This window comes from Nesoenas mayeri (assembly GCF_963082525.1).
Source record: "Nesoenas mayeri genome assembly, chromosome: 8".
NCBI lineage: Eukaryota > Metazoa > Chordata > Aves > Columbiformes > Columbidae > Nesoenas > Nesoenas mayeri.
The window spans coordinates 23,694,747-23,722,233 of NC_137554.1; the positions used below are offsets into that span (position 1 = coordinate 23,694,747).

General features: G+C 38.1%; 1 protein-coding gene across 1 annotated transcript; it reads left to right on the forward strand.

Annotated features, from left to right (window-relative positions):
- The first annotated feature begins 1,758 nt into the window (after positions 1–1,758).
- On the forward strand, positions 1,759–26,783 carry HOOK1 (hook microtubule tethering protein 1). The gene is made up of 22 exons (XM_080348794.1): positions 1,759–1,873; positions 7,813–7,898; positions 8,759–8,831; positions 9,157–9,207; positions 10,676–10,808; positions 11,383–11,450; positions 12,074–12,136; positions 13,029–13,112; positions 15,614–15,780; positions 16,380–16,520; positions 17,767–17,968; positions 18,694–18,804; positions 19,052–19,139; positions 19,224–19,284; positions 20,233–20,373; positions 21,010–21,097; positions 21,903–21,937; positions 22,532–22,614; positions 23,058–23,158; positions 23,514–23,615; positions 24,719–24,787; positions 25,882–26,783. Exons 1-22 carry the CDS (start codon positions 1,823–1,825, stop codon positions 26,038–26,040), a joined length of 2,157 nt encoding a protein of 718 aa, XP_080204920.1. The 5' UTR covers positions 1,759–1,822; the 3' UTR covers positions 26,041–26,783.
- The last annotated feature ends 704 nt before the right edge of the window (positions 26,784–27,487 follow it).

The following is a 27,487-nucleotide window of genomic DNA, read 5'->3' on the forward strand; positions in this document are numbered from 1 at the left end:
CGACACTAGGATGTGATACTTCCTGAGAAGGGAAAGGACACAAAATAATACGAAGGAGAAGCAGTAAGCAAATGAAGAGGGGTAAAAGAAAAATTAACAAAAACTAGTAGAAATCATAAAAGAGGACTAATATTAAAAGGCAAAAATTAGTATGCAGAACAGTACAAATCCTAGCACAGAAGTCTCTGGGATTTTAGACCAAAATCCTTTTATTCCTTATTATATTTTTAATAATAATAATTTCCCATAATCTTCCATGGCAACCAAATCTCTTTAAGAACCTTTGGTGAAGGAAACAGTCAAAGGCTTTCCAGAAATCCAAGTCCACTCTCGAGCCTTTATCTGGACAGTGTTATGAGGGGAAATAGTCATGTAAATACTGTCCACGTCATCCACCACAACTTTAATCTCTGAGAGTCAAAGTACCATCAGTAACAGAAAATTAGAGCATGTGTCTTAAAGTAGAATAGCCAAAAAAAGAAGAGCATACAACGCCCAAACCGACTATTATTCAAGTTATTTAGTCCACTGTTAGGGTGACCTAAACACTGATGTGTTTTAATGCTATCCTGCACATCACAGTAATAACAGGCAATGTAAGAATCTTCATAAAACACAATTAGCTAACACAAAAAAGGTTCAATTCATAAAAGAGGCTGTGGGAGAGAAAAGTTGCTGAAGTTCTTGTGCTGAAACAGTAGAGGGACAGAGTAATTGCATCTTCTTAGTGTAAGGTGCTTAGACTTTTCTCTGGAGTGTCTGAGACAGGGTATTTTATAGAAGACAAGATCTCTGTGGAGACTTGGAGCTACTAGGGGTCATTGATCCCCCTCGCTGGTGGGTGAAAACTGCCGTCCATGAGACACTGAGTCTGGTGGAGTTTGTGTTGTACTAACGCTAACCTTTGAGGCTGCAGAGAAAGGAAAAAACCCGACAATTAAAGAGGTTTAACTGCCACAGGCCTTAATGCCACCTGCGCTGTTGGACAGGCGCACATTGCTTCACCTTATGGAGAAGCATTACAGTTGTTGCTCATCAGCTTTGCATGTAAGCGCTTTCCATCCTTCACCTCTCCAAAAGAATTGGGTTTTGACTAATTTAACATTGGTAATTAAAAAAAAAAAAAAAATCCGTATCCTGCTCTGAAAGGAACATTTATAGCTGGTACAGGTGCACTGACCTATCTACACCTTAGGCACTGCTTATTCTGAACCGCGGCAGCAGCCCTTCACGCCGTGACCTCCCCGGCCTGTGGCAGCGGCTGTAACCGCCAAAAGCCGCAGCCTGCCCCGCGCGCGCGAGGCAGCGGCCGCCATGTTGGGACGGAGCGGCGTCTCCTGCGCGGGCTCGGGGCCGCGAAGGGAAGGTAGCGGCTGCACCCGCTGACTCCGCGGGCCACTTTTCACCCCAGAAGCAAGTGACACGTCCCTGCTCTGCCCACGCCCCGTCCAGAGACCGCACGGAGCACAGCAGGGTCAACCGCTGAAGTAAACTGCCATTGAGAGGCGTAACCCTTCCTTTAACAAATGCCCCCGTGATTGGCCCGAATAGCTACCCCCCCACCCCGTGATTGGTCAAACCCGCTGCCGCTCCTGGCGTTTAAAGGCATGGGCGCGTGCTGACGTGTATGTGCCCTGAGGCCCGCCCCCGCGCGGAGGTGAGCAGCGCGCGGTGCGGCGGGGAGAGGAGGAGGAGGAGGGGGGAACTGTCCCGGCGCGTCCTGTCAGCGCGCGTGGCGCTGGGCGTAAGCGCGCTCGGTGCTTCGGCTGATTACGCAGCAGCCCTGAGCGGGGGCGGCCGGCGGTGGGAGGAGGCCGCTGCCATGGAGGCGAAGCCGGCGAACCCCCAGCTCTGTGACAGCCTCATTCTCTGGGTAAGTGGCGCGGGATTCCCTTCTACCTGCGAACTACACGGCAGCGCCGCCCGTTCCCCCGGTGTCGCCTCCTCGCTGCCCCTCAGGAGCGGCCTTTCTCGGCGGAGAGGGGCTTTTTCTGTCAGATGCGGGCGGCCGGGAGCGGGACGAGGTCACCTGTGGGCCCCGCGCCGTTGCTGTGGTGACGGGGGCGATGGCAGTGGGCTGGGCCCGCCAGCTCTGTGGGGCGGGCGGGGGGGTGAGCAGCCCGCTGGCTGGGGCTCCTGTCAGGTGCTCTGAGCGGGAAAGAGCTGCCTAAGCGACAAGAGAGCAGAAACGAGGAGGCTGGTGATGGGCCCTGCACGATAAACGAGTGTTTTTACGACCAGTGAAACGTTCTTGTAAACAGTCTTGAAGTGTAGATGTGGTCTTTTGAATATCCTGTAGGGCAAAGTAGTGGTTTTCCAGCAGTGGCTTTAATGTGGAAACTGCTCAGTAATTAACAATAGAAAGAAATATACACAATTAATTTAAATCGAGCTGACAGAAGAAGAAACCTCAGACCATTTTATCCTAGCTTTCAGTTGGTTAAAGCGTTAATTGCAGTTGGTTGCAGCACACCTAGATGTGGGTGTTGCCTGTGCAAGAAGCACATATTTGTTCAGTTCATCAGTCAGGCTTGCTTACTTTTTATTCCTTGTTATTCTCAAGTTTCTTCTGCTTCATTGTCTGTCAGTCTGGTCTTGCAGATGGAATATTTCTGATGAGAGTGAGCTCTGTTAAATAGAACACTTGATTGCATCTTGGCAGAGAAGGCCACAATTTTCTGTCATGAAGAGTTTATCTAGAAATAGTAGATGTTTTGCTTACGTGGAGTGTAAATCAAAGAAAGAGGAATATGTTTTAGAAGCATTGTGGAGATCTAGTAATGAAACTGGCAAAGGTGATAGTGACAGCTGACAGAGTAGGTCTTCCTTTTACCTTCTCTGTGACAGTACATCAGTTTTAATGAGTTAAAGTCTGTAATAAATCATTGAAAACCATTTTCCTCCTTTCTTTTCCTCCCTCTATTTTCTTTTTGGTGACCTTGTATGCTCCCCGTGTTTTGTTGGTCTTTAGAACTTGAATTGTCTTTTGCCTGCCTCTCTGGTCTTTCTTTTTTCAGGCTCTTTAACTTTCTATTTTTCTCTCACTAGTCATGTAAGAATTAATCCATCATGATTCAATTAAAAAATAAATCGGCGCATTCCTGAACTGTCTCAAAATCCTGTCAGCAGTGCTGAACTCTTTTATAATTTTCACAATTCTTCCTTAAAATATTTTAAGCCTAATGCTCATTTTTAATAATGAATCTTAAAGAGAATGCTAATGGAACTTTAACTAGCCTTAAACTGAAGGGTGTTTGTGTAGTGTCGTTAATGTAAATGAACATCCAACTCTGTGCGTTCAGGTTTTGTATAAAGCACTCAGCAGATTAATGTTTTGGCATTTAACACCCTGTTCTTTGGACATTGTTTACAACTTAGAAGAAACTGATTTGTTAATTCTAGGACATGTTTAAAACATTCTTTCAATTTGAACTTCAGACTGAACAGAGAAAAGAAGTTTTCTTTTGAAACTGAGCATATTTGGGCAGAGGTGGGAATGAAGTGGTTTATATCTGAAGAGGGTTCTGTAACTCTGGTTCTAAAGATTTCTCAATGTACTTACTCATTAACATAGCAAAGACATGCTCATGATTTCTGTATTCAGCTACCAGATTTATTTTTTTTTTTTAATTTTAGCGAATTCTATATTAGAAAACATCCACTGTCTAGAGAAGAGAAAACAGGAATAAAAATGTTATCTTGGTTCTGCAGCCCGAGTGTCACTGAAATTAAAGCTTTGAGGATGTTACAGGAAAAACATAATGGAGTTATGTTAAATCATAGGGGAAATACATATGCGTTTTCAAGTAAAATTGACTTAACAGATATTACTTAAGACTGAACTCACAAGTCTGTTGCAGAAATTATGTTCTAAGTCAGAAGGACAGAGTAGGGTTACTATATATGAAGTGAACCTGAATATTTTCTGCCTCCAGGTTGGAGTGGAGTGATACAAGTAGCGGCAGTAGGCCTAGCAATGCAATAGTGTCTTCTGTGTTTAGATGGCACAACAATAGGGGTTTTCTTTACTGTAGTAGAGCAAAAGCTTCTTGAATGTCATTTGGTACTGTACTGCTCAGATGCTGCTTCTGTATTTGTCTCCTCACTAGAGACGAGATGTATGGTGACATCTTAAACAGAAAGCTTTTTCCACAATAGATGCACCCCTGTTTGGCACTGGCAGCATTGGTAATGTTAAATGGCTGAGTTATTCTATTAATATTCTGGTATTAAGAATGAGAATGTTTGTTACTTTAAAATCTTTGACTAACTCTATAAAATGTCTCTCCCTAGCATGTGTTATCTGAGTATAAAAATGGAGAACCTCAGCTCTACATCATGTGGATGAAATGGAAGGCATACCTTCCCAAGAATTGGATAGGTTGATTTCTACTGGAAAATGGGAACAGTCGTGTTTAATCTGCAGCTGTTTGGTGGTAGAGCCTTCAGCAGATCCAGAGAAAATGCATTAAGTGTTATGTGATCTAGAGTTAAATTTTCAAATGTATATTGTGAGCATTGTAGCTGTATGTCTGAGAGAAAAATATTTGTTCCTCTCATAGCAGCGTCAGGGTGCATTTAAGCTAGGTTCATGAAACAAAGACATGCTCATGCATGTCCTTGAAGCTATATTTAGTAAAACTAATCAAATTTGTAAAAAAGATTAGGAGTGCTACATAGTCCTTAAGTCTATGGCTGCTTCTACCAAACTCCTCTCCATGCCCATTACCTTTGTTTTTGTAAGCACACTAAAAATATGTTTTGAGGAGATGACTGAGCTGACACAGGGTTTGGGGAACCCATGATTAAAACTACTCTAAAATTATTTCTAGGAGCTTATGTAGTTTTTAAATACATGAATCTATACTAAATATGTACTAAATATATAAATATATACTAAGACTCTCAGTGCTGCTTTTTGCTTAATATTATTTAGCCTTGTCTATTCTGGGAGGTATTGACATACATAAAGCAGTTTGCATGATGCAAAGTTTTCTGAGGCTTTGTTTGCCTGCTTTTACAGGCTTAGATGAAACAGTAGTACCTGTACTTAGCAGTTTCTTTGATTTACATCCAGATGGCAACATCACAATATTGTGCCATAAAACTCTGAATTTTGGTGTGCTCAGTCTTGACTCACAAGTTTGTATGCCCACTCTTGTGTTGGCATTAAGGCTGCTATAGTATTAGGAACCAGTGCTGTCAGTCACAGCTGCTTCAGTTTGTGGCATTCTACTTAATCTTTTATGTAACCTACCAGGGATTACTAGCTTCTTGCTTGCTGTAACACAGGATTTAAAACATACTTTAATTGGAAAAAAAAAAAAAAATTAATCCTCCTGCTCTGCATATTTTTATCTTCTTGGCTTGATTAGATTCTTTTTGAGGCAAGCAAACAAATATTCAGAGCATATGATCACTCTGTATAAACAGAATGGACAATAACTGCCTCAAATTCTGCCAGCTAGAAACTGCTTTTCCACCATTCTGGTCTAAGTATCTACTTTTCCCAAACACGCTTGACAAGGTCATTCACCAGTGGCCTCTGGAAAAGCTTAAGCTTCACAGGATGTTTGGGAAAGCCCTCTCATGAATAGACAGGTAATTTATGACTTCGTCAACAGAGTAAGTCTAAGAAGTCAATTTTCACATTGGACAGAGATGATAAGGATCAGTTCTTGCTTCCATTCTGTTCAACATGTACATTTTCTAATAGTATTAACAGCAAACTTTCTCCTTTCTATTTTATTCATAACCATAGAGGATGAACTTAGAAGAGCTGCTGATGAGCAGCTAGTTCTGGAGTACCCAAGTGATGAACTGACATGCATGTGGAGATGGCTCTCTGACCTAGAATTGTTAGCTTTGAGCTGATTGTATTTTGGGAAATAAAATATTGCAATTATAATATTTAATTCCATCAGAATGTTAGATATAACTTGGGGATAGTTTTAAAAAACATACACAATATCCAAAATGGAGAAACATTGTTAACATTGAGGTAGTGCCATCCTACAGATTTTCAATGCAGGAAAACCAGAAAACTGAAAGTTACTATCCTCATGGGAAGTGCGGAAGAGCTTCCATGTGAGAATTGGTTAAATAGATGAGGAATGTTGATCCTGGGCGAGACACAGTGGGAGGAGGTGGATATGGTAAAGGTCATTATGGACTTGAGCTCCTGGAGAAGGCATGTGGGGAAGAGTCTGTTTACCATCTGCACAGCAAGCAGGGGAGCTGAGGTGAAGGCAGCAGGTGACAAAACTGACAAGAGGCAATATCCTGCAGCATGTCTGGATGCTGAGTCTCTGGCTACAAAAAGTCCCTCAGCCAAGTTCATGGAATAAAATTTGACTGAGGGCTGTTAAATAGAAATGTACCATCTGTGCTCCAGGGGTTCTCCAAGACACAAGTTCCTGGAGCCTGATACAGTATTTCGCAGAGTTTGCAGTTGCTTTTTATAGTCTATGGGATGATCTGAGCACCTGGGTACCACCATGTTTTAAGGCTTTATACATGAAGCAGTCAGAATTGCAGGCAGAAATTAGCAGGGCAGCAGGAGAATGTAGATATTAAACTAGTATTATGTATCAGGCTGATGATGGGGTTCTTGATTATTGTGTATGAAGCTGTCTGCTTGGTGTTTATTGTAGTGCTCTGTAAGGATGCAGATGTGTTGAAGGTATTAATGTCATTTGAGCTGCTTTTGGAGAAGTTAGCTGCAAAACTCTTTTATTCTTTAGGATAATAGTTGCATCTTGTTTGTATAGCCCTGTTACAAAGGGACTTTAATTGTACTTGTGCCTGGAAGCACCAGTTAGGATACAAAGATTGAATATAGCAATTCATACAGAATAGATCAGGCAACTCAATATAAAATGCTCCCATCATAATCTGGTTTTGTAGTAAAGGATATAGGAAACAATTATTCTGCAAATGTAATAGGCTCAGGCAGGATCTCTTAGAAAAGCAATTTTTTTTAATAACGATATTGCAACACTGGGGGTTCTACCTAAAGATAGGCACACATAATAGGGCAAAAAGCCCTTGCTGATATCCCCCTAAAATCCTAGCTGCAATTTCCCTCCTCTGTTCCCCATTGGTTGGGTACTTCAGGGTTTACAACTACCCTGATGCTTGCCTCAGTTTACATACAATACCTTTCCCCCTAAATTAACTTGTAAATGCTGGTATCTGTATATATTCTGGGAAGAGACTGTGTTTTACATTAAGGATTCTTAGTCTGATATCTCTCAGTCCTTCCCCCCTGCTGGGGTCAGGCACCAGTGTATTCTGTTATTTTTGCATAATTTTCTCCCATTCTTAACCCTCAGACAATTTCAGGGGTCTCTATTGGTGTCATGACTTCTCTTACTAACTATAACTAACTTACTGTAGTAAAAGACTGGATTTTTCCCCTTGCCTCTCAACTTTTGCCGCTTGTTCTGATACTGTATTTTGTTTAGGTAGTTATGTGTCCAGAACTAACCAGTCCAACATAATTTGAGGGATGGGTAAATATGACTTTAGCTTCCCAAGTTAGTATCTGGTAGCTTGATTTACAATAGAAAGACTAGCATAAAAAAACCCCCATGGTAATACTTTTTAAACTACTAGTCATAATCAACAGTGTAAGCATTGAAGTAATATTGGATTGGCTTAAAAAACAACTAATTCAAAAAGGATTTCAGCTGCTTCAAGCAGAAAGACATCTTGCTAAATGCTTGTGCCTCATAGAGGAAAAAGAAAATGACAACTAATTTCCTGTACCTGTCTACTGAGTGAGAAACACAATGTTTTTCCCTCTTTTAGTTGCAGACATTCCATACTGCTGCACCTTGCAGAGATGTTCAGGACTTGACTAATGGGGTTGCCATGGCGCAGGTTCTTCACCAAATGTAAGTTCATACTTAAGTTCAAAGAAGAGATATTTAATTTCTTGATGTTTTCATGTTTGACATGCATAGTTGCTTTCTCCCACCTGAAGTGTTTTTGTATAGCTAGATAGAAACATAGAGCAGACAGTTTATAGCAGAAGTTAAAATATACCTTGGATATTGTTTTGGGGATGATATAATGGCTGAATAATAATATGACAGAAGGAGGAGATATTCTAATACTATAGTATTAAATTCATACTTAAGGGTAATTGGACAAGAGTGATGTGAATTTTTTTTTTTTTTTTCATCTGCTTGGCAGATCAGTGTGTGTAAACACCTCCCTCAGCATCTCATCCCTGTTTATTTTGGTGAAGTGAATATATTTCTGCCCAGGGGAAGCAAAGACATACAAAAACATGAAACACCAGCACTTTAAAATGCCTTTTTTTTTTTTTTTTTAACTTGATAAGTTATTTTGATGAGTTGTAGTGACTGTTGGAAAATCTGAGTGTATGAGACTAGATACAAAACTGAACATCAGCACTGGTCAAAAAAAGGATGTTTTTGTACAGCATTAAGACTACTTTGTGAGGTATAAACATTCAGCATGTCAGCAAATGACAAAGGCCTTCACATCCTTGTGTTCCTTGCTGTAGCAAGCTCAAGCATGCACAAAAATTCCTCCTGCCCTGGAAGATAGTGTCTTAATTCAGCTGTCAGGATAGAGGTTTCCTGTGACATAGGTATAACTTCCAGTCTCCAGGAGTTTGTGTGTCATTACATACTGTAGTCAAACAACTGATGATTTAATGCTGGGAATCTGGTATCTTCATTTATTTGTGTGTTTGTTGATGTTTAACCATTTGATTTTGTTTCAGAGATGTTGCTTGGTTTGATGCAGCTTGGCTAAATCGCATTAAGGATGATGTTGGTGACAACTGGAGAATAAAGGTATTCTACACTAGAGTTAGTGGAAATCTGTGGGGTTGGATATTGTGTCTGTCCTGAGAATATCTTGCAGTCCAAAACCTATAGAATTAAGCTCAGACTTCTTAGGTTCTCTTAAAGGAACTTGAACTATCTGTTGAAGGTTTAAGTGCCTTCCAGCATTGCTGCATGAGGATTTTCTCTTGTGGTATTTCTCTTCCCCTATCAATACAAGCTCCTCTGATAGAGCTGCTATGTGAACATATTCTTATAGATTATTATTTTATTTCAGCCAAATTAAGAATTTTAATAAAAGCCTATAATCTTATCTTTCATGTGCAACAATTAGTCCAGTAATCTAAAGAAGATTCTGCAAGGAATTATGGACTACTATCATGAGGTAAGGAAAAAGCAGCATTTTGTTGTTGTTGTTGTTCTGATCATTAAATATTATGCTTATTGTCCTCCTTAGCCTAGGTGTGGTTATTTTTTCTCTTGGCAAAGTAATTTATTTTAAGGATTTTTTTTGTTGGCAGGAAGTATATGATAATTACCTGGTTAAGTGGGAGGCCTGAGTGAACATAAAATTAATTTGAGTAAGTGTATTTTAGGTAAGACTCTTGGAGTATAATCTGGAAACCATGTCTGTGTCATTGCCCAGGTTAATATTATAAGGCCTGAGGTGCAGAATCCTGTTGACTTGTGTGTGCACATTCTTATTTGCTCTTCTGTAGTGAAGTTTTAATCCTTTTCTACACAACAGCTTTCGCAACCCTAGTCTAGGTTTGATGGTACTTGCTTGGAAGCTGGGAGATAAGTTACAAATCCCCTGGACGTAGTAAAAATTATAGTTCGTTCTCTCTCATGCAGGGTGAGTACAGTAGCCATTAAAGGGTGCTGAATTTTGAGTTTAAAAACAAAAATGCTGAATTCTGCATGGTGCTTGATTAGAGTGTTTTAGAGGGTATGATATAGAAAAACTTGCCAGATCATCTTTTGGCTTCCTGGTCTCACCTGGGATTAGTTGTTATAGCAAGTGCTGAGCCCTTCTGTATTGCCAGGACTGGGGCCCCTGGCCAGCCCAGAAGCAGAACTTCCAAGGCTTCCAAGGAGCTTTCTGAAGACTTGGGGAGCAACTGAATTTGGAAGCATTTCATTTTTTTTTATGTTGGTAGAATTAATTAGTTCTTCATATTTGTGGTCTGGCCCAACACCTTTTAATGCACTAGTTCTGCTTTCTCTTGCATAAGTGGTCAGTTAACTAAACTACCAGTTAATTGACTTTCAAAACTTGTGGGTTTGCCACAACAATCTTATGGAACTCTTACTAAAGTGCATAACTTCATTGCACTAATTAATTGATAGGTGTTTTACATATATTTTTTTAATGCTGTCTATTTTAGTTTAAATGTGGACTCAATCAGAGAAAATTCTGGGGTTCCAAGTATGGGAAAGGTCTTTGGCTGCAGTGGATTGAGCGCCCCTTCCCCAAACACACATTTGCACTGAGGGCTGGAGACAGACATTGAGCAGGGTCTTTGGTGGCTCAAGAGAGGCTCAGTGTGTGACATCTGGCTTCCATGTATGAAGCCCTCTAACAGATGAGTTAGAGACATCTGTGTTGTCTGGGCATCTTCACATTTCCTGATCTGATACTGCTATCTATGTGCTGTGTCATAAGCTGATATTTTAGTGTATATTTCCTCATTTAATGTTTAAGATCTTTCCCTTCCACAAGTTTTACAGTAACAAACTTTATTAGTAGACCATTTTCTCTGGATAATGTGCTGAGTCTGTATTTCTTACATGATACAAAAGTCCACTTTTTCTCCCCCTACCCCCCCCCCCCGCCCCACCTTTCTTTACAGTTCTTGGGTCAGCAGATTTCAGAAGAGCTTATTCCAGACTTAAACCGGATATCAGAGAACTCAGATCCCACTGAACTGGGCAGGCTTCTGCAGCTTATTTTGGGTTGTGCAGTCAACTGTGAAAGGAAACAAGGTACACGCTACCTTAATCTGTTCAGCAACCAGCACACTGCCTCAGGGGAGTGTAAAGGTGGAAGAAATGTGTAAAGCTTTTTCTTATTTATCAAAAAAGTCTCTGTGTTGCATGCCTGTTCTCAAAGTGGAGTTCACTGAAATGCACCAAGTCTATGGGAAATGTCTGTGAATAAAACTCAAACTTTGTTCAAGGTAGATTTAAAAAGATAATCTGAAGGGTGTTTGGATTATTCATTCTTGTTCAAGTATGTACTGAGACCCAAAACTTACTATTCAAATACAAATCAAGCACATTAAATTAAAAACTTACATTAGAAAATGTATTTTATTTATCAGCAGAGGCTTGAGATTGAATTGAGTTCCTTAAAGAGATGATATGTTACGCGTATCTGCTATATTATTGGATAATAATGTTGCTGGTTAATGGTTGTGCTGTGTATAAAGAGTGCCATCTGTTGTGAAGGGGCTTTGTAGGAACAGTTTCTTCTGGATTTTTGTGCAAATGGTATGTCAGATTACTCAAGCCATCAAGATGAACATGGCCAGGAGTCACTACAAATTCTTTTTCACAGAGCACATAGAGAAGATCATGACCCTTGAAGAGTCTGTTCAACATGTTGTCATGACTGCCATTCAAGAGGTGAGTAATAATTCATAGCCTAATGCTCTCAGTTGAGAAGACAAATATCCATTTGTTGATGTTTGTGAGTACTTTCATCCAAGCAAAGGTCTGGAGAAGGTCTAGAAATGGAGAAGGTCTAGAAATAATACTGTAATTCCTGAGTAAGAAGAAAAGCCCTTTAGTTGTTGGCAAGCTTGCTATGTATACATTGTTGTATTGGAGATCAGTGAAAGCTGTGTTAATGTTGCTGTTGTTCGCTTAGTGGCAATTAACAAGACACAAAGCAGTGTGATAACTATTGAATTAGTTAAGTGAAGTCCTGTCCTCTGGTTCACTGTGTTTTGGCTTGACTGGGAGGTAGCAATAACTTCAACGGAACACAGGTTCATCCAGTAAGATGTTACTTGTAACTTGATTAATTTGGGAAGTGGGGAAGGTAAAAAAAGTCATTATAGATTTGTTTAAATCCTTTATGAACCATGACGTGGTTTTGCTTTATTACTTTTATTATTAATCTGTTTGCATATGTTGAAGGGCTGCAAGGACATGGTGCTCAATACAGTTGTTACTTAGAGGTTAAATATCTGTAAATTCACAGTCTGCCAATTTTAACCCTCTTTTCCTGTGGGCTCTTTCTGTAGCTGATGAGCAAGGAAACAATGGGTCCTTCCACAAGTGATGCATCAAGTGAAGTGGAACAGCAGGTGACTGCCTAATATTTGTTGCTAACAAATTTTTGAACAATAAATTGATATCTTGCCATCCCTTAAATAAAGACAAGGGCTATTCTTCCTCTCCAGTTCTCAAAGTTAAAAAACAAACCTAATCCAAAATCTTAACAGTAAATTGTACTCTTTTGTTTTCTGTCTGGACAAACTGCTTGGTCTATTTTCCACTTGGAGCTAATCTGATTAGAGCATCCTGGTTCACCAAATGCAAAGCAACATACTGATGTAGGCAGAGAATATACAGTAAAGTAATGATAGTTTTCAGTGCTAATTAAGCTATTTTATAGCTTCTTTAAAAACAATGCAGTGACTGCTATGTCATCTTCCTGGATGGTGTAAAACTGGCCAGTGCAAACCTCAAGAAGAACTAGGGCTTCATCAAGGCTCAGCCATTTCAGGCCAAACACTTCAGGGTTAGTTTTTTTTTTTTTAGAGTTGATGAATATCCTTGATAACCTGAACACTATGGATGTTATACATAAAATGAAATTGTCTGTAAAAGTACCTGCCCCTCAGTCAAAGGCCATTTGATTTAATATGCAAATATTTTAAAATTGTGAGAACATGAGTATTCCTGTGTTTGGTTTGCCATGCTTGTTGCTTAATATGTTGTGTTAAATCTGGATGTTACTCTGAGTTTCAATAATTCAATTATTCCATGTGGTAGTCATTTAAAATGCAGCTGAAATTAACAGAGATCCTGATCTAACAGTGCGTATATATATATATATATGGGTTTCTGTGTTAGTGAGTGCAGCTAACATCCTTCATAAAAAAATTGGTACAACCAGTTGAGACGTTTTGGAAGTTAGAACTCTGACTACTTTGGATATGGGCCAGAATGATTGACTATGTTATTTTTTAAAAGCTTAAAAAAGCTTTGGAAGATCTTCAGGAAGCACTAGCAGAAAAAGAAGAGTTGGCACAACGATGTCAAGAGCTAGATTTACAGGTAAGAAACAGCAAGCTGCTTATTTTTTTTTTCAATATGTAGTGGTGCTGCTATTAAGATTCAGAAATTCTGAAGGGCAAAGGTAATTTTGCATTTCAATAGGTTTCTATGAGAATTCTTAGCTGTTTGTGGGGGGAAAAGCAACCATTCTGTACTCAAAAATGCAAGCTGAAGTCCTGTGCCAGCTGCTAACTGGAAGGTGGTTTGGTCTGCTAGCTTTGTGTTTAGCCTTAGTAGCAGGTAACCATCAAAACAATATTATAATAACTTTAAAAACTGCCCATTTGATTTTTAATTACTGCTTCCTCTCATCTTATGAACTGTGTTCAAAAAATCCAGTTAATGTAATAATCAGTCTTCAGATTTAACCATAGGAAAGTGATGCTGTTTTCACTAGGAGCTGATGAAAGACTAAAATTTGAAATGTATTAAAAATCTGCTAACCTTCTGTTGTACACAGTTGCAACATGGAGGATATTTCAGGAAATAAAAACAGTGGAAATGAATAATTCTTTGCTGACGTTTTCAGACCTCACTAATAATAGGCCTGCTTTTGTTTTAAATGGATATAGAAGTTATTCAAGTCATTTTTTAGAAAGAGGAGAGAGGATTTCATAACAATAAACAGGAACTTGCATTGAAATCAACTTTTTGAAGAAAAAGAAAAAAAATCCATTTGTTATCACAAAGTCTGATTTCTCTTTTATGGGGCTAAAATCTGAGAATAGGAAGAGGTTTACCTGTCTCAGGTTTGAATCTGTGCAAAGTGAACATTTGGGTGCCATCTCCAAAGAAACAAAATGGGTGACATAAAAAACCCATAAACACCACAAAACCAGAGCCCAGTTTTACATTTCTTAAAGGTAATGATGACTGAAAAAGTAGAATACTCACATATTCACATATAAAGCAGCTCATTCCCAGGAAGTTGTTAAAATTGAATTGATACTGCCTCAAGAAGAAATAAAAGTAGTAAGGCTTCCTAGTGAAAGCAGAGATCTAAAAATGCTTGAGAGCAGAATCTGTAGGAGAAAATGATTTCTTTTAAGTGGGCAAGAGGATTGATTTGACAGCTGAACTCGCAGATTACAGTCGTTAAACTTCAAAAAGTGTGTTCACTGTTCAAAAGCTTCACTTCTAAGGGTGCTGGGATAACAATTTACTTGCACTTTCTGCTTCCATTAGAAGAATTAATTTGTCTCAATAGAGAAGGCCCAGGCTTTGTCTTGTCTCCCACAAACTTATCTTCTGAGATTTCTGTATTGATGAGTGATAGCTTACAGAAAACCAGTTGCTTTTACGTAGTGTGGGCCAGGTGAAGGCTCGAAAAGTGTTGCAGGGAAAGGTAGTGCTGAGTATAAACAGATGAGTTAATGACATCATAATTCTTTAATACTGGGAAGTGTTTTAGTCAAGTGACATCTGGCATAGAAAAAGGAGTGAACCTAGAAAGCCACATTCTGATGACATGGTAGATTAATTACTACTTCATTTTTTACATCAGTTTGACAGATTTGTAAATGATGATCACAAACTGTTTCTTAATATTGCATACTCCAGGTTATATCTGATGTTTAATCATGTCACCATTATGTTTTTTATTTTATTTCTTTGAAGCCATAATATTGACTGACGCTTTTTATTTAAACTAATTCTTAATAAATTCACTTGTAAGGTCTCAGTCTTCCTTGATATTTTCCAAGAGTAAAAGAAAGGTAGGTTTTCTGTATGATTCAGGAAAACATAACCCAAAAAGCATATTGTCCCTGTTTAAATGCCAGTTAACTAACACACGCTACATGCTCTTATGTTTGACAGGATGTTAAAATTAACACAACAGCTTTCACTAGAAAACCTTTAAAGGTTCTATCCTCTTAATCCTTCCCCATTTTTATGGCTGTTAATGGTACTTACTGTTTCAATGAAATGTTGTTCTCATTTGCTTAAGCTGTGAACATTTCCAATATAAAACTTGTTTGATAGTTGCAAGAAATGCATGCTCTGTATTAAGCTGTTGAGGTTTTTTTTGCGTGTGTGCTTACTGGCTTATGGCGCCTGAAACCGCTTCTTGCGCTACCATTCAGTGCTGAGCGCACGGCAGTGCTGTGTTAGTGTGCTGCCCAGCGCCATCCTGCTGCTGATTGTGAAGTACCAGCAAGATGGAGAGCACCTCTGCACCGATCCTTACAGTTTTCTGTATGGTGTCCGTGGTATTCTTTTCAATGAAGCCGCCAGTTTCTCTCCATATCACATTGTCTGCCTTTACTGTGGTTTCAGTTCCAAAAATTTGTCTGTTTGTAGAGGGACTTTTCCTCTAGTACTTCATAACTGTCATTCACTAAAGCATCTGTATGCTCGAGTATGCTTATGTAAATTACATTCTAAAATTTCTAAATGCTCAACCTTTTTCATAAACTAATTTGGTGATGTACAGCTGTCTTGCTTCAGTTCTTCCCAGCTGGACAGGTCTGACAATGTTGACGCTGTTTTATCTGCACCAGGTGGCTGCCCTCCAGGATGAAAGAAACAGCTTGGTGTCAGAAAATGAGATTATGAATGACAGGCTAGAGCACTTAGATGACTCTATTGATGATCCAAATAGTGTGGTTGCAAAGAAGTATTTTCATGCACAGTTGCAGCTGGAACAACTGCAAGAAGAAAACTTCAGGTATGAAGTGATTTCTCTCAGAAATTCCTCACTCGTCATGTCAAATATATCCTGAGAATTTCTGGTGCTCCTTCATGATTTTTCCACCTCAATATCTTTTTCTAGGAAAACTTTCTAGTACTGTATAAACATTTTAAAGACAGCCCTTACCTTTAAAGTGTAACTGTTAATTGTAGAAATTACTACTTTATAATTGCCATAGTAGCCATTTGACACTTCAGAAAATGTGATGGAAAGCAGACAATGTGTGCCAAAGTGATTTCTGTGTAAATAGAACAAACCCTTAAGCCCCCCTTCCCCCAGCCGCTATTTCTTTACTGCACTGGTTTCTTGTAAGTATTTATTTCTCCATGTGATCCCTATGGGTAGGGAAAAAAAAAAACACTTCATGTAATCTCTCAATATTGATATGGTAAATTTGCAGCATACAATACATTATGATTTAACAGGTAGACAGAATGTTCCATCCTTACAGTACTGTTCTCTGGCTACTTAAATCAATAGGTTTCTTTTGTCTTGCTTTTAATAGTTCTAGCACTAAATTAAAAATGTGTAATAACCGTGAGTTCCTAATAGAGTTCCTGTTTTTGATCTGGTAGGCTTGAAGCTGCAAAAGATGATTATCGTGTCCATTGCGAAGACCTAGAAAAACAACTGATTGAACTGCAACATAGAAACAATGAACTAACATCTTTGGCAGAAGAATCTAGAGCCTTGAAGGATGAAAATGATATTCTTAGGTATGTTATAGAGGTAGCTCCTCACACACACGTTAGGAGGATTTAATGATTAAATCAAAGGCTTTGTATTTAACAAGACTTTTTTCAGAAGCATTACTTCTGCAGACAGAGCTTATCTGATTGAAATCCAAAATAAATGTTGGAAAATGACCTTCTGAAAAAGCAGAGGTGGAGTACAAGCTTTCAGGCATAACCTCTGTTGTTTGCATAAGAATAGCAACAAGGAATTGTTCTGTAAAGCAGGATTGATGAATACAGAAATTGTTCTTCATGTGGGATGGAAGGTGAAGTTCTGCAAGAATTAAGAAATTTTTATGAGAGAGTGTGTGCATTCTTATTAAGGGGACTGTTTTTGCAAGAGGCTGCCTTTTCTAATGTACAAAAGCATATATGCAGCTAGAACTTCAACATAACTTTTAGTGTCTGCATTCTTGGCTAAGTTTAAGTTAGCAACATGATGAAAAAAACGAAGACGAAAACACGAGCTTGATGAAAATAAAATTCCACTCAAGAAATATCTGAAGCAAATCATATTGAAAAGCAGGTATGCTATTTTATTCATAAAATAACATGAGTAAAACATGGAAAGGAACATGGTTTCAGGTGTTTAACTTATAGTGGTTCTTAAATAACATCTGAAACAAATCTTAACTATAGATTTTCTTACATAATTTCCTTGTACTAGCTTCTAGTGATATGAGATGACAGATATTAAACACAAATATTGAAATTAATTTGTATTTATGATCCGAATATTTTCTTACTACATAGATTTGTGTTAATGATCAGCTGGTAATATGTGGTCATCTATGCTAATGATCATTTTCATAGTGCAGTTATGTTCTAATTGTGTAGAATTATGTATGACCCCACAATGAGAACATCTGTGTGTTTTTCCTTACTGGTTATTATCTAGCACGGGATGTTGTGCTGCCTTTGCAATGCACCCCACAGAATTTGCTAGAGATACTTGATAGACTAACACTTGCTTGTACTTCTGGAATATGAATGTCAGTCTTACTCCCACTTAAACCCTGTGGTGATTTCAGTTTTCATAAGCAATCTTTGCAAAATTCAAGTTTGCATTGATTATGCATTGTAAAATAAAGCAGTAAGATTTAACTGCTGTTAAGCACCTTACATCTCCCCTTGAAAATAGCTTCAATGTGCATGAAAGTAGAATTCAGCCTTTTTTAATCTTCTGAAGAAAGACACTCATTCTTCTAATTCCTGTTTATACTTTAAGGAGTACTGCAGACAAGGCAAGTAAGCTGGAATCAACTGTTGAAGTTTATCGTAAAAAGCTACAGGACCTGAATGACTTCCGCAAACAAGTCAAATCTCTGCAAGAAACAAATATGATGTATATGCACAATACAGTCAGTTTGGAGGATGAACTGAAGAAAGCCAATGCAGCTCGTGCCCAGCTAGAAACCTACAAAAGACAGGTGAGGCTGCATCTACACTGAAGATGTTACTTTTTCTTCAGAAAGTCATCTTACCTAAATAAAATTATTTTAATTATGTTTCATTATAAAATTTAAAATTATAAAATTCATCATATTATAAAAAATAAAAATCAACAGCTTAATAGCCCATGGACTTAACCTGTATTGTCCCCTTAGAACTTCTAATTTGAGAAAACTCCTTTATACTCTGCCACTCACTTTCTGTTTTTCCCTGTTTATTAAGTTAACAAGATTAACTGTAGTTGCCATCTCAACTGATTGGTTGTCCATGGTTTGCAGGCTTTTCTTCATTACTTTAACTGAGATAATCTGTGTGCCTGGGAGAGGTTGTTTAGCTATTACTCAGACCAGTTGTATGTAATATTCTTCGCTTCACAGAAATTTATTTTAAACTGTACAAGTTTTATTCTGATTTCCCTTATTTCAGTAGTAATGAAGTGATACAGGAGTTAAATACATATGTAAAAGAGGGAGCAAAACAAAACCAATACTAAAGGAAAACAAACAACCAACCCTCCCCCCCAACCAATCAAAAAAGCCAAAACAAACAAACAAAACCACTGCCTGGTCTTATTCTACTCCCCCGGGCTTGGAGAACCAGCTGTTTATTTTGCTGACCTGGGAAAGAGTGGAGGCTTTAACATAGCTTTTAAAGGTAGCAACTTAAAATATTAATGTGCTGAATATAGTCTTTTTATGAAAAGGTCCAGGAGCTTCATAACAAGCTGTCTGAAGAATCAAAAAGAGCTGATAAGCTAGCATTTGAAATGAAGCGACTTGAAGAAAAACATGAAGCTTTGATCAAAGAAAAAGAGGTAAATCTCTCTTGAATGAGAGTTTATTTGAACACCTAATGAATTGTTCTCAATTGTGTTGTTTTAGGAAAACCTTCCCAGAAGTAGTGCTACCATAAAAATGAAGCTTAGGTCTGTGTGTGTGTATACACATATAAAACAAAATATATCTTAAAATGTGTGTGTCTTAGTACTACACCTGCTTAATGTTATTTGGTCTTAAAGTGGTGCAGTCTGACTTAAATCTACTTCAAATATATATTCTTAGAGGCTGATAGTACAGTGTGATACATTAAAAGAGACAAATGAAGAGCTCCGGTTTTCACAAATGCAGCAGGATCACCTGAGTCAAACAGGTATTGCTTTACTTTTGGAGACTTTTCTATGTATATTCGTGTTTTCTTTAAGTTTACTAAATTAAACTTCCCATGCAATTTCAGGTGCATCTCATGTTAAAAGCCATGAGAATCTTGCTGCTGAAATTCTGCCAGTGGAATATAGGTAAGGTGAAAAGGTTGAGGTGGTTTGGAAGCTTTTATAGGTGGGGCATAATGTTGTTTTTTACAGAATCACAGAATGTTAGAGATTGGAAGGGACCTCGAAAGATCATTCAGTCCAATCGCCCTGCTGGAGCTGGAACACCTAGATGAGGTTACACAGGAAGGCGTCCAGGCAGGTCTTGAATGCCTCCAGAGCAGGAGACTCCACAACCTCCCTGGGCAGCCTGTTCCAGTGTCTGTCACCCTCACTGAGAAGAAGTTTCTTCTCAAATTTAAGTGGAACCTTTTGTGTTCCAGTTTGTACCCATTACCCTTTGTCCTGTCATTGGTTGTCACCAAGAAAAGCCTGGCTCCATCCTTGTGACACTTATCCTTTATATATCTGTAAACATTAATGAGGTCACCCCTCAGTCTCCTCTTCTCCAAGCTAAAGAGACCCAGCTCCCTTGGCCTTTCCTCATAAGGGAGATGTTCCACTCCCTTAATCATCTTCGTTGCCCTGTGCTGGACTCTCTCCAGATTGTTTGTGAAAGGTCGGGTTTTTTTGACAACGTGACTCTGTAACCTACTTCTTGCTTTCCCTCCATGATGCTTCTCTGGACCCCCATGTATCAGTTGATAATTCACTGACAGACAGAATAAATAAATAGTACACAGCAACTAAGAACAGCTGAAGTCTGGCAGAGTGAAATATGAAGGCACAATAAAATCTGAGTTTGGAGTGACTTAGTTTAAAACTTTGTTCATATCTCTTAAGCTATTGTGGTGTTTGAAAATTATAATTTAACTTTTAATAAAGAATCACATTGTTACTCCAACTATATCCTTAAGCAAAACTTGTTTCTCTCAGTTTAAGGTTGGGGGAGCAAATGGGAGTATTATGTCCTATTCTTAGTCACCTATTTCTTAATTAACAGTGATTTTTTTGTTGTTGTTGTCTCTGATTCAGAGAAATGTTTATTCGGCTGCAGCATGAAAATAAGATGCTTCTATTAAAACAGGAGGGATCAGAAAACGAACGTATTACAGAGCTCCAGGAACAGCTGGAGCAAAAGCATCGGACAGTGAACGAACTAGAAACTGAGAAAAGGTGATGAGTGAAACAGCATCTTAAGATATTGCAAAACGTGATTTCTGTACTTTTGGAGCACCTCTGTGGCTTGCATTTGTAGTGTAGCACTCCGCAGAAAGCCAGTTATGCTTTTTCTGTCACCAGTGTAATCATTAACAAGGGGTTATGAAGCAAGCAAGAAGGAAAGTGGCATGAATGTGGTGGTGTGAAATGTGGTACATCTGGGGCTAGTGTACTCTGAAGGAAGGGTTGCTTATAGGACATTCTTCTTAACTCAGTGTTTCTTGGTAGACCAAGAATGGATGTAAACTCATTTCTAGAACTTCAAACTAATCATGTTGTAACACTGGGATATGGTCTGAATTTCTGTCATTTAATGAATGCTGAAAGCAGTTGACTACAATATGAGAATTTTATGTAGTTAAGTTTTTTTAAAACTTTAAAATTATTCTAGGTCTTTCATTATAAAATGTTTAATAAAGTTGCCATGTGTTTCAGTAGTTCAATTCAAGCTAAATGCATTTGTAATCAGTTTCTTTGTGGTTTAAGTCATGCTGGGTAAACTGAAAAATTACCGTCCAGACATGAAACAGAAAAGTCTAGTTCTCTTATGAGCTATTTAGATAGGTGATAACGATATTTTCTTCTTAAAAGGCTAAATGAAGAGCGTATTGGAGAATTACAACAGCAGATGGAAGATCTGCAAAAGACTTTACAGGAACAGGGATCCAAGTCTGAAGGAGTAAGTGAAAGTTCAAGCTGCTTGACCTTAAAGACATCTTGTCAGTTTTGTTTAAAATCCTTCAGCATAACATTAAGTCATTTAGATGCACTGCTTTTTTTTCAGTGTGTCTAGTGTTGATAACTACTAAGAAGGCAGGATTGTGGTTTAGTGCCTTTTTTTCTTTTTCAATTTAGTTTGAAAAGTACTGCCTCATGCAGTAGTAAGAGTGAGCAAGCTCTGAAGCCCATTTGGGTCACCCAACCCACCCCCGCAACATGAACAAACATACACCTTTCAAAAGACCTTACAAGCAAATACCTTAAACAACTGATGCTGTTCAATGCCTTCTAAAAACTCTCCTGCATGAAAACAGCTCCCCAAGCTTGTGTAGCAGAGACTTGGCTCTGCTGTATTCAGTGCAGATGAATTTAGTCACTATAGTATGAGAATCCATGAGACCTCCACACCAATTGCATTTCAGTTGAAAAGCTCTTGTTTTATGTGATTCCTTCTCCTTCTTTAAGGAACTGTAACTCCTCTGACTTCCACTTTACTTTTAAAAATCTCTAGTTTTATTGTTAAGTGGTGGTATAGTGAAGGGGATAGTGTTAAAGGAAAAAGGTGCTGGAACTGGTATCTGTGCAGTACAAAAAGTGAATGCAGTTACCAAAAATGCATTAAAAAAATGCAGTTTTCTTAGGATTTATTTAGTTTGACTTATTTAGGTGTGCTAAGTATTCTTGGCTGATTTGTAAGAGCACTTCAACACTTCACAGTGTGAAATACTGACATGTAACTCAGTTTTAACTCTTTCCTTCTGTAGTCTAGCAACCTGAAGCAGAAATTGGCAGCACACATGTAAGTAAGCCACATGCATCCACCGTAGCTTATTTATGCTAAATAATTTGACTGTTGTAACACAGAAACTGCATAAGTCTTTGTAGGGATGTCTTGTTTTTCTAAGCCACTTGATTTGAGAATCATGTACTTAGTGGGTTAAGTGTTGTAGTTTTGTCAACTCTGATCATGAGAATCTTGTAGTACTAGTATCCACTTAACTGTCTCTCTGTCACCAATAGCATTTTAACTGTTCTGATTCAACAACAGCCTGCTAGAACCATCCACTGTTACTGGACTGAAAACACATTTCATTCTTCTGAAATACTTCCATCCTTTCAGCTGATGTAGGTCCTGCTAAGGAGATGCTTGAAGGTTTTTCGTTGTTTTGTTCTTGTTTTCTAGCTTTAGGTAAATGAGACTCAATTCAGAACTCACAACTTTTTATGGTTCTTTTAAACTACCTGCTAATATTTCTATTTAAACTTAAAAGAACTGCCAGAGTTTAAAACAGTTGTTTAAGCACTTTGACCATCAAGTTTCAACTTTCAGCTCTTAAAACTGTGCACAAAATTATTTGTGAACTTTATCCTTAGTCCAGACTTTCATTTATAGGGAAAAATTAAATGAAGTTCATGATGAGTTACAGAAGAAAGAAGCTGATCTTGCAGAACTCCAGCCTGATATTAGTCAGAACCGTAAGTTGTTTTGTGTGGTGGTTTGGTTTTTTTGGTTGTGTGGTTGTTTTTGGTTTCTCCTTTAAAGAGACTCCTTTAAAGAGACTCGTATGTTTCTTCGGAAATTATTCCTGTGGCCACTGGGCTATGGGATACTTGTCTGGATAAGGCTTTCTGCTGCAGTGCAGCTTTAAACCTGAAATGGGGGCAGGGGGAGGGGTTTTTTGCACATGGTAGTGGGCAGGGAGAGGTTCCTGGAGGCTTAGTTTTGTTGAACAGTGCTGTTCAAAATGGGAATTCAGTGTCAAGTGGGACCTTATGGGTACAAGTGAAACAAGAATAGGAATTTAAGAAATCATGTAATAGTTAAAATGTTGGGGGGAGGTGGTTAAAGAGAACACAGAAGCCTTGAAAGTGCCATGTTGATTTTTATTTTGTATGTCTTCGATAATTTCTGTAAATAGCCCAGAAGATTGGAGAGCTGGAAGCAGCTTTGCGAAAAAAAGATGAGGATATGAAAGCAATGGAAGAAAGATATAAAATGTACCTTGAGAAAGCAAGAAATGTGAGTGGCCTGTTACTGAACGTATACATTACTTCCTGTAAGTTGTAAACAGATTGATTTGAGTCCTGTGTGTCTACCTCCCAATTAAAATTAGTGGCTGCATGCTGCGTTTTTAGTTAAATTGCCCAATTGCTGTCACTTAAGTGTATGAGAATGGGTTTTAGGCTAAAGCATGAAGATGTATTATTCCTTTGCACCATTTGATATCTTCTGTTGTGCGGTGTAACAGCCTAGTTCTCATCATAATTACCTGACTAGTGCTCAGTCTGTTTTCATATTTCTACTGGGAGCAGATGAGATGCAGAGCTGTTGAGAATCAAACCTGACTCCTAATGGGTTTTTTTGCTTTGTACAGGTGATAAAAACCTTAGACCCTAAGCTAAATCCAGCATCAGCAGAAATTATGTTGCTCAGAAAACAGATAATGGAGAAAGACAAAAAAATTGAAGCACTAGAGGTAAAAATTTACATATATGTAATAATAACTTTAGTATATTCTGCTGTCTCTGATATTAGATGCTCAAGTTACTGTTTCTTAATGATCCAGTCCCCTTCAATGCTGCATTCAATTATAGAAACTGCACAGACTGTCAAACCTAGAGATTTTTATTTTGGTTTAATTAACCTTGCAGCCTAATAGAAGTCTGTACTTTTCAACAGTGCTTTTCAATATAGAACTGAAACTCTAGTTTGGATTCTTTGTAAACCCTCTGAAAAATCTATAAGTGAAATACTTGATAAGACAAATAGTTTTGCAATGTTACGGTAACTTGTACAGAGCTGCAGAGTCTGGCCTTTTTCAGTAGTACTGTATCTTTGTTCGTATGAGGGACTCAGTGTTTGAGCAATGACTTGAATTTAGTAGACCTCTGATCAATCAGTGGCTTCATGTACTGGAGTTCTTGAATCTATAAAGAAGAGTAAAACCTATTAAGTCAGTAAGCTGTGGCTGAAATCCTGAAAGGATTGTCAACAGGAGTCCAAGGATAAAGAAAAAAAAAAAAAGAAATGGGAAATGCTGCATTCAGTTCTAATAGCAATATTGATAGGACTGGTTAGAATAGTTACCTGAGAAAATGCGAAATTCCTCAACATGAGTTAGTAGGCTAAGAGGTCTGACTTTATAAATGCCATGGCCGCAGATTTCTTTTACATACTAGATAAGTATACTATATTGCAATTAAATGTAATAGCAATTCAGTAACACAAGAATATTCAGCCACTAGAGGTACATTCTTGTCTTTGAGTTTCGGGTAAAAAAAATACGAAATTATTGATAGACTTTCATGCATTTCTCTGCACACACAGACACCCCTCTCAAAGTATGTTTCCAAGTTAAAGTGCAACTTGTGTAAAGTTTTGCCTCTTCTTGAAATGGTCTAAACTTCTCTCATAGTCATTTATGGAAATATCTTTATTTACACTTCTAAGCTTTCTAGTTATTTTGCATTTTTAAGCATTTCTGCTGTATGTGTTTATTTCACTCAATGGACTCAATAAGTTTATGAAGATTATTTTTGTGTTTTAACTGAGATTTTCTTCTCTATTGTCTGCTTGCAGGCTGAACACAAACTTGCTAAGTTACATGATTACGAGGAAAAGCTTATTGTAACTGCATGGTATAACAAGGTGGGTTAAAAGTTCACTTGTTGGTATCTCAGAAATCACAAGAACACATTTTGCCAATTTTGACAGTTAAATCTTGCATCACTTCTTTTTTTCTTTTGTAGATTCATTATAAACTGATGCTTAGGAGGGAAGGCTAACAGTTTAGCTACTTGTGGCACAAGAGTCCACCTTGCAGATTAGCACAGCCTCACACATAAAACAGGGAACTAAGGAGAGGAGAAAAGCCTTGAGGATTGCAGTTTAAAATTAGATCACTCTTCCACTTGCTAATTCTGACTTTAAGCCAGAAGGCAAACTTGAGTGAGTTATAGCTGGAATTTCCAATCCTGTTCATGTAATTTAGGAGATACCAGCATCATCATTTTTTTTATAGCAGTGTAAAGGAAAAATATAAGTAATCTATTTTTTAAAGCTTTTGTTATGTTTTCTGCTTGTCTTCTGTGCTTTAGAACAGGAGACTTAGAAGTAAGTATAGGCCATGACTCCAATGTTAGTAATATACTATTTGCTGCCACAAGTTTCTTCTTGGATTTAGCAGGTTAGATTTCTGATTGTTCAATGGCATTTGTTGTTGGAGCTTTTGGACTTGAGACAAAGGAATGCTGTGGTTTAAAAGGTTTCCAGACTCCTGCTGTAGATGTCCGGTGTCTTTAGGACAGTATTTGTGGGGAAAAAAGCTAAAGCGTTTTCTCATCCTGCAGCAGCATTGCAAAGGTTGTTAGAATGTTTGATGTTAGGTTGCTGTGAAAAGGACTGGAGGAAGTTGTTAATCTTTACATGAAGCAATGTTTAAATAGGATTTGATGAAGACTGGAATGACAAATAAAAAAAAAAAAAAAGTAAAATTAAATAGCTTACTTAATAAAGGACCAACTTTACAATAAGCTAAAATTAACACATTCTACATGAATGTGAATGAGTCTTATTTTTTTAGCATTGGTTCATACCTTTTATGGTAGCAAGAGGGCATATAAGAAATACAGTAAAAGAAATTCTGCGTGCATACTGAGTAAGCATGAGCTTTGTGCATGTAAGATGACCTTTTTTTGGTCCAGTTTTTGCTATAGTGTAAATGTTGTTTCACTTATTTGCAGAGCCTAACTCTACAGAAGCTAGGTATGGAATCCAGACTGGTTGGCAGTAGTGGTGCTTGCAGAGACGGTCCTGGACGCTCCTTCCTAGCTCAACAGCGTCATGTCACCAATACCAGAAGGAATCTCACTGTTAAAGTACCGGGTGCAACATCTGATTAAGCCGGAAGGACCATGAGGAAAACCTATATGCTAAAGTGTCCTTAAATGCTTTATAGCTTCCACTTTAACTACTTGATGCAAAAGAAGGTTAAAATGGTGGGCAACTGCAAACTCAACATCAGAACTGATCAAGTGGTGATAAAGTTGATCAGTGGTGTGTCTAAAAGGTAGTACTTAGCTTTCCAAGTAGAAGTAGATTTAATAACTGCAGTGTGTATTTACAAGCACAACTTAAAAGATTTATATTTGCCTTCAGAATATATTGTAAATATAGAAATTGGCGCTATATATTTAAAACTTTATTTAAGGGGTTTGGGCTAGAAAGTTGACTTTTGTAATGGGAAGCTGTTATGCAAAAATGTACTTCAGGAAACTGGCAGTACTAGCCATTTCTGCTGGGCTCTTCTGAAAATTAAAAGATTGGTACGATGTTTTAAAATTTTTTTTTTTTTTAAGAATACAGTTTTAAGAGGAAGAAGATACTTACATTTATAGAAAAAGATTTAAAAAGGTTAGTACTAGTGGACTTGTTATATAACAGAAGACAGGATTTGTTTTGTCATCTCAAGTTCATTTTAAAAAATTGAAGGTTAAGTTCCTGCATAGATACATTAAGGAAAACCTCTCTTTAAGATGTTGAATCCATTAAAGCCAAATAAGCTGTCTTTCCCTGTATAAGAAAAAAAGCTATGATAATAATTCAAGAGTCTGGGTGTGTTTTAAAAGTCTGGAGTATTGGTACCCTGCCTTTCCTTGCAAAAAGGGGGTTAGGTGGGAAGGAATCCTATTTGTTTCCAGCTATTTATACAACCCTGTGTATAGAAATTAATTTTCCTTTTTTTTTGAATGTAGTGTCACTTCAGTTATTGTGAACTAACTGTACTGGGTAGGTGAATGAAAGATAATTTTGCTACTTGTTGGCAGCGAGAAAAATGTATGAACTGTAATAGCTTTGCAGTATCTAGACTGAAGAAGATGAAATGCAAATTGATACCAGAAATCGTGGTGCGGGGAATTGTTCTCTTTCACCAAATTTGTGTTGCTATTTACCAAACGTCTTATTTTTGTTGTAAACTATATTTTTAGGAAACTTGTTAATCACAGAATGTTAGGGATTGGAAGGGACCTCGAAAGATCATCCAGTCCAATCCCCCTGCCGGAGCAGGAACACCTAGATGAGGTTACACAGGAAGGTGTCCAGGCAGGTTTTGAATGTCTCTGGAGTAGGAGACTCCACAACCCCCCTGCGCAGCCTGTTCCAGTGTCTGTCACCCTCACTGAGAAGAAGTTTCTTCTCAAATTTAAGTGGAACCTCTTGTGTTCCAGTGTGAATCCATTACCCCTTGTCCTACCGTTGGTTGTCACCAAGAAGAGCCTGGCTCCATCCTCGTGACACTCACCCTTTATGTATTTGTAAACATTAATGAGGTCACCCCTCAGTCTCCTC